General features: G+C 44.9%; 1 protein-coding gene across 2 annotated transcripts; it reads right to left on the bottom strand.

Annotated features, from left to right (window-relative positions):
* Positions 1-2,944: 2,944 nt before the first annotated feature.
* LOC121556498 (splicing factor U2AF 65 kDa subunit-like) lies at positions 2,945-11,454 on the bottom strand. 2 transcript variants are annotated; one of them, XM_045213574.1, is made up of 13 exons: positions 10,895-11,454; positions 10,435-10,488; positions 10,087-10,228; positions 9,381-9,419; positions 8,755-8,864; positions 8,417-8,568; positions 7,962-8,078; positions 7,652-7,790; positions 7,378-7,457; positions 6,890-7,030; positions 6,303-6,389; positions 5,294-5,545; positions 2,945-5,178 (listed from the first exon to the last, which is right to left on the bottom strand). In XM_045213574.1, the coding sequence occupies exons 1-13, from the start codon at positions 10,941-10,943 to the stop codon at positions 5,044-5,046; spliced, it is 1,497 nt and encodes a 498-aa protein (XP_045069509.1). In that variant the 5' UTR covers positions 10,944-11,454; the 3' UTR covers positions 2,945-5,043. The 2 variants fall into 2 exon arrangements, with proteins under 2 accessions (XP_045069509.1, XP_045069510.1); XM_045213575.1 differs by lacking the exon at positions 10,435-10,488.
* Positions 11,455-11,718: the final 264 nt, after the last annotated feature.

Raw genomic sequence — 11,718 nt, 5'->3', positions numbered from 1 at the left:
GAGAGAGAGCGAGAGAGAGGGCGAGAGAGAGGGCGAGAGAGAGAGAGGGAGCGAGAGAGAGAGAGAGCGAGAGACAGAGAGAGAGAGAGAAAGAGAGAGAGAGAGAGAGAGAGAGAGAGAGAGAGAGAGAGAGAGAGAGAGAGAGAGAGAGAGAGAGAGAGAGAGAGAGAGAGAGAGAGAGAGATACAGAGAGAGATACAGAGAGAGATACAGAGAGAGATACAAAGAGAGATACAGAGAGAGAGTCAGAGCAGACAGAGAGGGATTAGGGAAAAAGACAGAAGGAAAGAAAGGGAGAGTGACACAAACTGCAACTGACAGAATGACAGACAGAAACACACTGGAAAGAGAGCGCTACAGAGGAAAAGAAGTGGTGGAAAGGTGTGGGAAAAGAAGTTGGTTGTAGAAAAAGAGAGTGTGTTGGAGAAAGAGACAACAAGAGCAGGAAAGGTACAACTACCTTTCATACACTTTGATTTCCTGTAGACCAGAATAACCATAGTCGTTGTTCTAAAGCAGAGTGGAACCCCATTCAACATTCTAAAGAATATTATTATTATTATAATTTTTTATATATATATTTTTTTATATATAACTGTAATCACTATTCTAATGCACAGTCAGAACCCTAGTCAGTGTTCTATAGTACAGAACCTCCCTTTAGAGAAGAAGAGTGTAGATAGAGGTCCAGCCTGGTCTCATGGAAGCTTTCCTCATGACCCAGCTCCTGCTCTGCTGTATTGCTCACAGTTTGGGTTACACATGACACGTGGCACAGAGAGAGAGAGAGAGAGAGAGAGAGAGAGAGAGAGACATAGAGAAAGAGAGATAGACATAGAGAGGGAGGAAGGTAGGGAGAGGGAGAGAGAGCGAGAGTAGCGACACCGAGAGGGAAAGCTAATTGAGGTAGAGAGAGATCGAGTGGCAGAGAGTCACGGGGAACTCAGCGAATGAGGTATGGGGCTGACAGGAATACCCCCCCCAGTCACCACTCATCTCAGTTCCCAACCACTTCCTGGGATTGCAGCATATCAACACGCTTGTTCTGTAGGTGGTGATTATTTTCAGAAATTGGACAATATGGTGGACATACGTATCGGCTTGATGAATAGCCAGGGAACGTCCATTCAACTGGATTCATTTTCCTAGCACCTGGGGTGGGTGGGCAAGGGTCCAGAAACACGCAAGGCATGGGGGATGGGGGGTGTCAGATTTCCCATTGAAATGCATTGAATTAATGTGGTATCAATCATAAAAAGGTGGCCTACAGTATTTAATATTGCCTCTGCAAATTAGCTGCCCTGTCAAAATATAATTATACTTGTGTGCTTTATTTCTTAACTTTTTTCTGGTTGCTCTAGAGTGGACTCTGGTACCGTGCCTCACTGTCCTCGCTGTATGGCTTTACCTCACCTCCTCCCTCATATGGTCTGATAGGAAGACAGTGTTTATCCACAGATAATCTCTGGTCTTTAATAATACACTGTATGCTGATGTGAACAGCCTCAGGCTCTCATATACACATCACTCAAAGTCCTCCTGTAACCACCGGAGTGATGCTCACACTCACACTCACACACACAAACAAACACACTCACGCACACGCATACACACTCACGCAAGCACGCACACCAAAACGCACACGCGCACACCGTAACGCACACACACTGCATGATGTCATCTTGAAGATATGCTATAGGTGAACTAAGGACTGCATAGAAGAGAAAGAAAAGACTACGTGTTTATTTGATCTACTGCTCTGTGATGTCATGACAAGAGGAATCTGAACCTTAAACCTATGCATTTACAAATTGTGCTATGCTTTCACACACAGCCTCCATCCCCTGGTGTAGTGTTTAGTGTTGCTCTCTCCCTGTGCTACTGCAGCGTTCCATCTTTCTGAATGAAGATCAGTGGGGAGGCGTGGTGTGGAATGACAATGACAAGCACCAGTGGATTAGACTTCCCACTAGAGGGCAGCAGTGCATGGATCTACTACTGCAGCACCAGACCTGTCTATGGCTGGCTACTGGGGAAAGATCTCAATTGCATACTCCTCGCGTCCTCTCTCGTCTCCTTCTCAAAACCTATTGGAGGAGAATGTCAGAGGGGCGGGACCTCTGGCTTTCTCATCCAATGGGTTTTGAGGAGGAGACGAGGAGAGGATGCGAGGAGTATGCAATTGAGATCTTCCCTGGGTCTCTATCCTGATTTCCATTGGAGTAGGATGAAGTTGTTCCTATACACCGATCTAAGGCCAGTCTTGTTTTCCCTCTTGGGATTGGATTAGGGGTGGGTAAACTGATTTTAGATTCTGTGCTTTCTGGCAACATCTACCTGCCTGGTCTGGAGGGACTGCACCATATTGCTGGCCTTCCTCAGTGGAGTGCAACATTGCAGAGATGGGATATATAGACACGGTTCATTATTCCCATGACAGTGTCATGTCTGTGCTGCACTATACATTTCTGTAGCTGTTCCCTCCTGAATAAGCCCCAGGTGAGTATAGAGGGAGTACTGAAGGCTGCAGTGTCAACCTGTTTTCATGCCACTTAGGCAAGCCACTACCCATGAATACTGCTGACCAGTCAGCTGAGGTTTATGTGTACTGTGGTTCTGAACCTGTCACCTTGACATTTCAATGAAAAAAACTGTACCGTGTGGCTCAGTTGGTAGAGCAAGGTGCTTACAATGCCAGGGATGTGGGTTTGATTCCCATTGGGGACCAGTATGAAAATGTGTGCACTCACTACTGTAAGTTGTGGCTAAGAGCTTTTGCTAAATGACTTAAATGTAAATATACAAGCCCAGTCTATTTGCACTGTTAGTCAACTCCTGCTTTTCAGTGTGTATAACCAGAAATCCCAAGAGCAACAGAAATCCAGTTTAATCAACTTTTGAAAACGAGAAACTAATGAAAGATCCACACTTGTTATAAACTACATGTGGTTTTAGCCATTTTTAATTCCATTAATTCACTTAAGAAATCACATTTTCCCAAAAAAATAAAAGTTGAAATTAAATGACATGGTAACATTTAAAAAGCAAATGTCATAAAGGGCGGAAGTCACATTTCACTGGTACTGCCCAACTCTAGGTCTGAACCGAAAGCATCATGGGAAACTCCCTCTCAAACCCATAGTGTAACCGGTGGTCCTTGGAGTAGTAATGACAAAGGTTGCAGGAGAGATGAGGAAGAAGTGAGACCATATATACACTTGAGGGGACAACCTTTTGAAGACTATGAACATCTTTGTTGAACATTCCAATTGAATAGAACCCTTGAGAACCAGTCCAAAAGACTGCATTCCCCTTCAGTTAAAAAATAATTTGTTTCACATCTCCATCTCATCCTTTGTGACAACAGACCCATTACTTAACTAAACAGACAAGGTGTACAGTCACACAATAGTACCAGACTTTATGTTACTAAAAGCCTGATAACTTGGCCACAGTAAATACTGCATTCTATTTGTGGGCAGTAGAACAGGAGCCATTGGTATTAGTCTTTATACCTTTATTTTGTCTGCTGAGGTGAGACGTTACACAAACGCTACCCGGGCCAAAGAGATATTTCTGTATGAGCTGTCCAATATTCTATAGGTAGGTTTGAAACAGGAAGCAAAAAAGCTTAACAAAAACAAACTCATATTCCAGACAAAGCAATACAATAGTAACTTGAATATAGATTACAATCTCAAATCATTGTTACCTGAAAATACCAAAGCCATGAAATGACTCCATGTATAGACAAACTTGCTAAGCACAGACATGGAGTACTCCATATATTCTATTCTCTAATGTGACATGAAAAATAACATTAAAGCTTTTAAATCAGAATCAGATCAAGCCCTACTCAACACCAATCCTATATTTACCACTCACAATTCAGAAATAACAATTCAGAACTTCAAAAGCCTATCTTTTCTCACTCACTGCCTTTCCCCTCTCCCAGTCCCTCTCTTATGGGTAAGGGTGTAGGGACAGAATTATTTTGCCTGCTAAAAATGGTGATGGATAAATTTACACTAGATGAAAGGTTTCAATCCCAAAAATAAAAAATACAACAAAGAGACAGGCAGTTTTCTAAATGTACGGTACTCCAACTCAAACTCTGGCCCTGGTGACTGAATACAAGGTGTGTGACAGTGTAAATATACAGTATTGGAACCACAACAGCTGACATTCCGATAAATTAGTCCAATATGACATTGGAGTTGGTTATGTATGGTTACAGCTTCTCCCCCTCTCTCTACACACACACAGGGTGAGGGAGAGAGGGATGGGTTTAGTCTGATGTACATGAAAGAAAATAAACATGAGGAAATGTAAAGGTTCAAATCTGAGAAGAAAGAAAAATCCCAAAATGAGGCCATTCCTGTCAATAGCTTTCCATCCTATCCTGTCAATAGCTTTCCCCTCTTCTCTAACAAATCCTCCTTTCCTTCCCCATTTTCTCAACAAGAATCTGATCATGTTATCTATATTGGTGGGTCAAATAAAAAATGTCACCACCTCCCTCTCCGCCTCCCCCAATGAAATGATGAATACTCCTCTATCCATCTATCTATCCATCACTCTTATAAAGTAGACCAGTCCCCCTCTCCTCGGCTCACCTTCCTAAAGTACTTAAAACGGACTTCCTCCATTTAAATACAAACCATAAGGTGTGGCAAGTTCCACCCCCCCGCGCCAGAATGACCCATCCCTTCCTCCTCACAAAGTATAAAAATCATTGACCCCTGACCTGTTACGACACACAATTCGCAAAAATCTTTTAACCCCCCCCCCCCATGACCCTCTTGGTTTTCGTCAGAATACAAACCCTTCTTTCTCCATCTCTCCCTTCTTTTGCCCAATACCAAATGGATCCCTAGCCCCTACCCCCGGGTATTTCTCTTAGCTCCACCTGGCGGACTAGGTGAAACATTATGTCGCTCACACCTTTTCAGGTCAAAACAAGTGCCTAGGTGGTGGGGGGTTAAGGGTCGATTTGAAATGGGGCAATCCACCCCCCTCGCTCTCTTCGTCTGTCGTCATCCTCTACCAGAAGTCTCGGCGGTGGTAGGCGTCAGGGTCGCAGTATTTGGTCACCACCACCCGGTTGGCAAACTTCCTGCCCGTCAGACCCTGCATGGCCTTCTGGGAGTCAAACACTGACATGAACTCCACAAAGATCTATAGGACAGAGAGATGGAGAGAGGGATAGAGATGAAATGTAAGGAGTGTCAACGGAGATTATTCAAAAAGGCATGGTCATAAAGCTGAAGACAGACAGTAGCCTCTCTCTCACCTTGCCAGTGCCGGGGACCTCCAGCCCATCCACAGGTCTGGGGATCTCGATGCTCTTCACCTGGCCGTACTTGCTGCACTCGTCCCTCACATCCTCCACGATCTCCTCGTACTCCTCTTCATCCACCAGCTCCTCCACAGCCACCATGTTCATCAGACACAGCACCTCTGTGGGCAGGCCGGCCATCTGGGTCATTGAGCTGTTCATCAGGCCCGGCACCTGCAGTGTCACCGGGGTCTGGTTTATACTCGTCTGGAGGGGGAGCGAGGAGGGTTGGAGAAGGAGTGTTGATGTATCAAATCAAATTGTATTTGTCACATGCGCTGAATAGAACAGGTGTAGACCTTACTGTGAAATGCTTACTTACAAGCCCTTAACCAACAACTAAATAAACTAAAGTAAAAAAATATATAAAAAGTAACACAATAAAATAACGAGGCTATATACAGGGGTTAACGAGTCAATGTGCAGGGGTACAGGTTAGTCGAGGTAATTTGTACATGTAGGTAGGGGTAAAGTGACTATGCATAGATAATAAACAGTGAGTAGCAGCAGTGTAAAAGTCTGTAGCAGCGGGGGGGGTCAATGTAAACAGTCTGGGTGGCCATTTGATTAATTGTTCAGCAGTCTTATGGCTTGGGGGTAGAAGCTGTTAAGGAGCCTTTTGGATCTAGACTTGGCGCTCTTGTACCGCTTGCCGTCCGGTAGCAGAGAGAACAGTATGACTTGGATGACTGGAGTCTTTGCCAATTTTGGGGCCTTCCTCTGATACAGAACATGCCTTGAGGGATTGGAAAAGTAGAACAGACGCAGCACTGGTCGCCCCAAGGGCACAACATATGCTCCCCCTCGTCTCTCTCTGCTCTATCCAAGATCCTCTACCCCCTCTGCACAAGTGCATCTTCCTCAGATCTCCTGATGGCTCTCTGGATCAAGAGTTTCACTCTACCTTCTACTTCCCTCTCGACTGTATTACTCTATTCCCTGCCTACCCAGCTCTCCGTCTTACCAGAGTGGCGTTCTTGGATCCCACGCTGGCTCTCTGCACCAGGAGTTTTTTATCTCCCAGCTGCATGCCGTTGAGTCCTGCTATGGCCTGTGGGGACAGGGCATCTCCAAGTGGTTAATACAGCTGTCAATCATCAGCAGGGACAAACCCCCAGGGTCTATGCACTTCTACACATTTCAAATTGAATTTTCCCTTTCAAGAACACAATCAAAAGCTGAATTTACTTACTACAGATGGTCATTTTCAAAGGTTTTATTAAGTTTTTACTGCAATTCAGTTCAATCATAACAGATTACCCTGAAATATTGGGAGTGTAACCATATGACATCATTTTGGCAAGAGTTATGTGTCTTGCTGTGGGGGCTAAAGTATTACATGTGAAACACATAATACATTTTATTAATAATACCTCAAGCTGAGGAGCAATATAGTTCCCCTTTAATAACATTAAGAATCTTGAGTTATGCTCCTTCATTTACATTTTTATTGATACGCGAGTAATCAAAAATGTGAAGAGATATTGTACAAATGTGAACAAATCCAAAACCATTACATGGTGTGGGAAAATGAAGGGGTTGCTTAGCTACCTGATTTTCCATGGTGACCTGGTCGTTCAGGTTGACGTCCACATATTCACAGAACGCATAACCCTTAGACAAACCTGTGGCGCTATCCTTGACCAAGTTAAAGGCCTTGAGAGGCCCAAACGATGTCAGGAGCTCCTTGACCTGGAGAACACAGGGAGAGAAGGGGTGAGATTACCATAGAGGAAAAGATGGAGGGACAGGGAAAGGGGACAACAGTAAGACGAGGGAGGAGACTTTGTTGGACACTTAACATCTCAGACTATTGGATGTCTTTCAAGCTGTCTGGCTTCCATCAACAGTGTTACTCCAGTACACTGCTAACCGCGTCCAGCATTGACTAGGCATGTGAGGAAACAGGAGGTTTCCACTGGGCCAGACTGGGACGTCACGGGAGGTGAGCAGTCAGCCAGCACGCCCCAATATGGCCCATTAGGTGGCTCCAGGTGGCCTGGTTAGAAGGCTAAGCTGGTTAAGGTTAGCTCACTGACCTGGTCGTCATTTAGGTAGTTGGGCAGGCCCCCGATGAACAGCTTGTGGGCCGAGTCAGGCACCACTGTGGACACCACACCTACACAGAGAGAAGTTATTTAAAGTCAACCAAACTTTTATATAAACAGCCTACATCCAGACAGGATATAAATGTCTGATCCTAAAGAGGGGTGAAGAGGTCAAATAGGCCAGACTAAGAAGGGTTTAAAGATGGACTAAATAGAGTGAAGTAGCCAGCCAGAGACGTTTGGAGAGACAGACAGGCGGACAGACCAGGCACGTAGACGCTGGGGTTCTCGCTCATGCCGGGCAGGGGCTGGTAGTCATGGGGACGACGGATCTTCAGACTCTGTCCCTGGAAGATGATACCGTCGAACGCCATGGCCTGGGTTGTCTCATCCACTGAGCGGAACTATGGCACGACAAACACACACCAGGTTTTAGAAAGGTAGAGGGTTATCTTTCACCTGTCAGATTATTTCATACAGCTCAGATAAAAGGAAAATAGGTCATTTTGGACTATTGAGGAAGCCCAGATTTCTTCTCCAGTATTGAGTATTGTCAAGTGGGTGTTGAGACCCACCTCGAGGAAGGCAAAGTTCTTGTCCTGGTTGATCTGCACAGCAAGGACAGGGTTTCCTGGAGCCTGAGTGAGACCGCCCAGACGCATCTGAGCGTTGAAGAAATCCATCATGGACTCCTACACAGGGAGAGACATTAAGGCAATACTCTGGAAAAGACTCACTCCAACAACAACAGTATTTACTACTCACTCTCTGATCCTCCTGAGCTTGAAATACTAGTTGATAGAATCAGATGGCCCAGCCCCTATCCTTAAGCTAGAATCCTTAATTTTTCTAGGCACACTGGTCCTCCTAAATTAAAATTCCAGTTCGCACAGCTACATATTTAGGCGCATATGTGAGTAAAATTGTGGCACTGTAGAGCCCTGTTAACCTGTATCTGTGGTTTGGGGCAACTTCTACCTACTCCATCTCTCTGATCTCCGGCCCTACATCCATCCAGGAGCTAACTGACCTCTGTGATGCCGAAGGGGATGTTCCCCACGTAGAGCCGACGGGCTTGTCTGGTCATCTGGCTTCCCACCACAGGGACAGGAGTGGGGGTCACGGCCAGGCCGTCTGGGGTCATGGTGGGCAGCAGGGCCGTGGCTGGGATCTGACCCGCAGCTTGAGGAGAAGTCACACGTTTAAAACACAACATTCATACAGCCTCCACAACAAGACAGTATTAGTAAGAACTCAGTTAAATATGAGGGCAAACGAGGGTCAAAGAGTTTAATAGAGTAGATGAAAATAGAGAGAGGAGAGAGAACAAGGGAGAGAGGAAGAGGATGATGAAGTGAGGCCTCTTACCCTGCATGGCTTTGTACTGCATCACACTGATGTGTTCAAAGCCAGGAGGAGGGACGTCCCAGTACTTCTTCACTTTGTTCTTCTTCTTGGTTTCACGGTGCGGGGAACGACTGATGGAGAGAACACAGGACAGGAGGAGTGAGGACAGAAAGACCAACAAATGAGTGCAGGGGGAAACAGAGATAGAAGTCATTACTTCTGATGTCCTGTGAGTCAAGCCCTAAAAAGACGTTTAGGCCTTTAGAGAAACCTACAGCTTCTCTTTAACCCGTCTATGACAAACCCCAGGTTTACACTTCTGAATCGATGTCTTAAATTAACTATAACTTTTACAAATACAAGTGATTTCAAATTACATACTACTTTGAAATGACATTGATAGTGGATGATGTCACAGAGCCATACAAATCTATCCCATTATTACAGAGTTGACCCTACAGTTGTTTTTCTCTCTCAATAGAAACCCCTTACCAAAACCTTCCCACACAATGGTATACACAGAATATAATACGCTGCCGTAAACATGAGTGGATAGTACACAATCAGAGGAAGGATCACTAGCTAGAGTGACTGGAGTGATATTGTAATAATGCAGAAACAATCTCTGTGTTAGTTTGCTGTATTACCTTACAGCAATCTCTTGGGGTTGTTGTTGGGATGGTGAGCTGAAATGACATTGGAAGGAGTTCACATTTCATTTCACTCCAACCCTGGTCACAGGTAGTTCCACTGCAGGAAGTGGAACTAGAGTGCAATTCGAAATTAGCCCCAAGCCACTGTTTGTATGAACTTCACATAGATCCTAAAGGCTTGAATAGGTATAAGCAATATGGCCTTCTGCTGGAGCTATCACCACATCCACTCCTTTCAGATCTACTAGTAGGGATAGGGGCCGATTTGGAATTAGGCACCTATACTTCTACAGAACACTGAGGTCTAGTAAGTGCACGCTATGGCTCTTTCCACTAAAACAAATGTATCCTAAAACCACTTCAGGGTCCAGGTGTAGAATGTTCAACGTGTGTGAACACTGTTAGATGTGGGTCTTCCTCCACAATGTTGCATCTCACTGTCAGGACAATAGGTAGGCTACCTCAGACAGAGGAATAATGCTGTGCTTGTGAGAGCTTTCTATTTCACATTTAAACTTTTTGCGAGGTACAGTGATTTGCGAGGTAGAGTCAGTGTTGCCTGGGTTGCTTATTTTCCAAGTGTGCTGATACTGTTCACTCATCAGGTGTGCAGACAGTCCTACTTTAACCAGTATGTAGTACCTGCACATACTAGGTCTCTTACACCTGAGAGCGTGCAGTAAGACAATGCTGTAGTTACCTGCGTCTTGGTCTGCGCTCCTTGCTGTCTCCACGGCGATCCCTGCTGCGTCTGTCCTTGTCTCTGCTCCTCCTCTTCCTCTCTCTGCTGCGGCTGCGAGAGGGGGAGCGACGGTGGTGGCGGTTCTCCTTGTCCTTCTCCGCTGGAGGAAGGGAATGAAAAGGGAAGGACCGGTGAAACAGGAAGAGGGAGGAGAGAAAAACAGAGGAGGGAGGAGAGAAAAACAGAGGAGGGTGGAGAGAAGAGTGGAGTGGGAGGGGGGTTGAGTTAAAATAATATAGCTATGCCATTAAGCAGACGCTTTTATCCAAAGCGACTTACAGTCATGCGTGCATACATTTTACGTACGGGTGTTCCCGGGAATCGAGCGCACTATCCTGGCGCCATGCTCTACCAACTGAGCTACAGATGATCATAGAGGTGGGGAGGAGAGAAGATAGCACAGGGGGCAAGAGGATGGATAACGTGTTTACTTTCATAGGATATAGCTACTGTATGGCCAAGAGATGTTAACTTTTCATGGATTAATATTGTAACTGGCAATTTCAACATATACAGAGCTGTAAAACGTTAGCTGGCTCACAACAGGGCCTGTTAGTGACAGAAATAACGTTACTTATAAACAATGGGTTAGCTAGTTATAGCCACATCTGCCATACGAATGTGCCTGGGACGACAGCTGCGACAGTGCGGGCTCTAGCAGCTACTACTAGCAAATTAGCCAGCTTGTGTTGTGATGATATGCGATTGCTAACTAGCTAGTTTAGAACCTGGTTATAAAACATAAGTGATTAACTAACTAGCTTACCTTGTTTGTTTTCAGACAATTGTCTCTCGAATTCGTCGAAATCCGACATTGCGGTTTCTTATTTGACTGTAAAATGGACGGGAATGCGGCGCGGTCGCTAGCGAAAAAGTGCACAGCACACTTAGTAAAGTACTAACTAACTACACACCACCAATGCAACGGTTTAGAAATATCAAAATAAACCACACTTAAACATAAACAACTCCAGGTGAGTTATAAAGATGTGGTTCTAGTTTACACTAAGAACAGACAATAACATTGACGAAGAAAACGTGCTATATTGTGCTAGCCAGCTAGCTAGTTAGATAAAGCAAAGTCCAGGCTGGGGCCTGTTCTTGAGTCGTGGTAGCGAGCTAATGCTAGCAAGTCGAGTGAATAAGGATATGCTGGTACAATTGCACATCCAATGTTATGCCGTTCGTCCTGTTGATGTTATAAGAGTGTTTTGAGTCGTCCCAATATATTTTTTGCAATTAAATGTATACAAGGAGAAAATACGGGATACGTTCGTTATGCCCGCTTTTTGCGTTCCGTCACCCAGGCACCCCGTGACACCGGAAGTTGATATACACCTTTAACTTTTAGCGCCCCCTTTGGGCCTGTTATTCAACCTGCAAAACATGTAGACGGTATATTCTCTTTGCCCTAGCACCAAACAAGAACTTCTTACAAAATGCATGCTATTTTCTAACATTTGACATTATATTATGTATTGGATACGTGAAAGCTACATTCTCTTTTATTGATTTCAGAAACAACCTCGTAGATCTGTGATTACAACATACATTAGTTTGACCCAGGGGAGCTGCATGTTTTTCCTCTAG

The sequence above is a fragment of the Coregonus clupeaformis genome, unplaced genomic scaffold (assembly GCF_020615455.1).
Source record: "Coregonus clupeaformis isolate EN_2021a unplaced genomic scaffold, ASM2061545v1 scaf0125, whole genome shotgun sequence".
NCBI classification, from domain to species: Eukaryota; Metazoa; Chordata; class Actinopteri; order Salmoniformes; family Salmonidae; genus Coregonus; species Coregonus clupeaformis.
Note: the sequence above shows the minus strand (reverse complement) of the source record. Positions and strands in the feature narration are given on the sequence as shown.

Excerpts from the sequence above, each read along its gene's own strand:
- LOC121556498 (XM_045213574.1), bottom strand. The coding sequence starts at position 10,943 with ATGTCGGATTTCGACGAATTCGAGAGACAATTGTCTGAAAACAAACAA. Across the intron at positions 10,229-10,434 it reads CTCGATTCCCGGGAACACCC|CGGAGAAGGACAAGGAGAAC; the intron begins GTACGTAAAATG and ends CCCTTCCTCCAG. Across the intron at positions 7,458-7,651 it reads CCCCAGCGTCTACGTGCCTG|GTGTGGTGTCCACAGTGGTG; the intron begins GTCTGTCCGCCT and ends CTCTCTGTGTAG.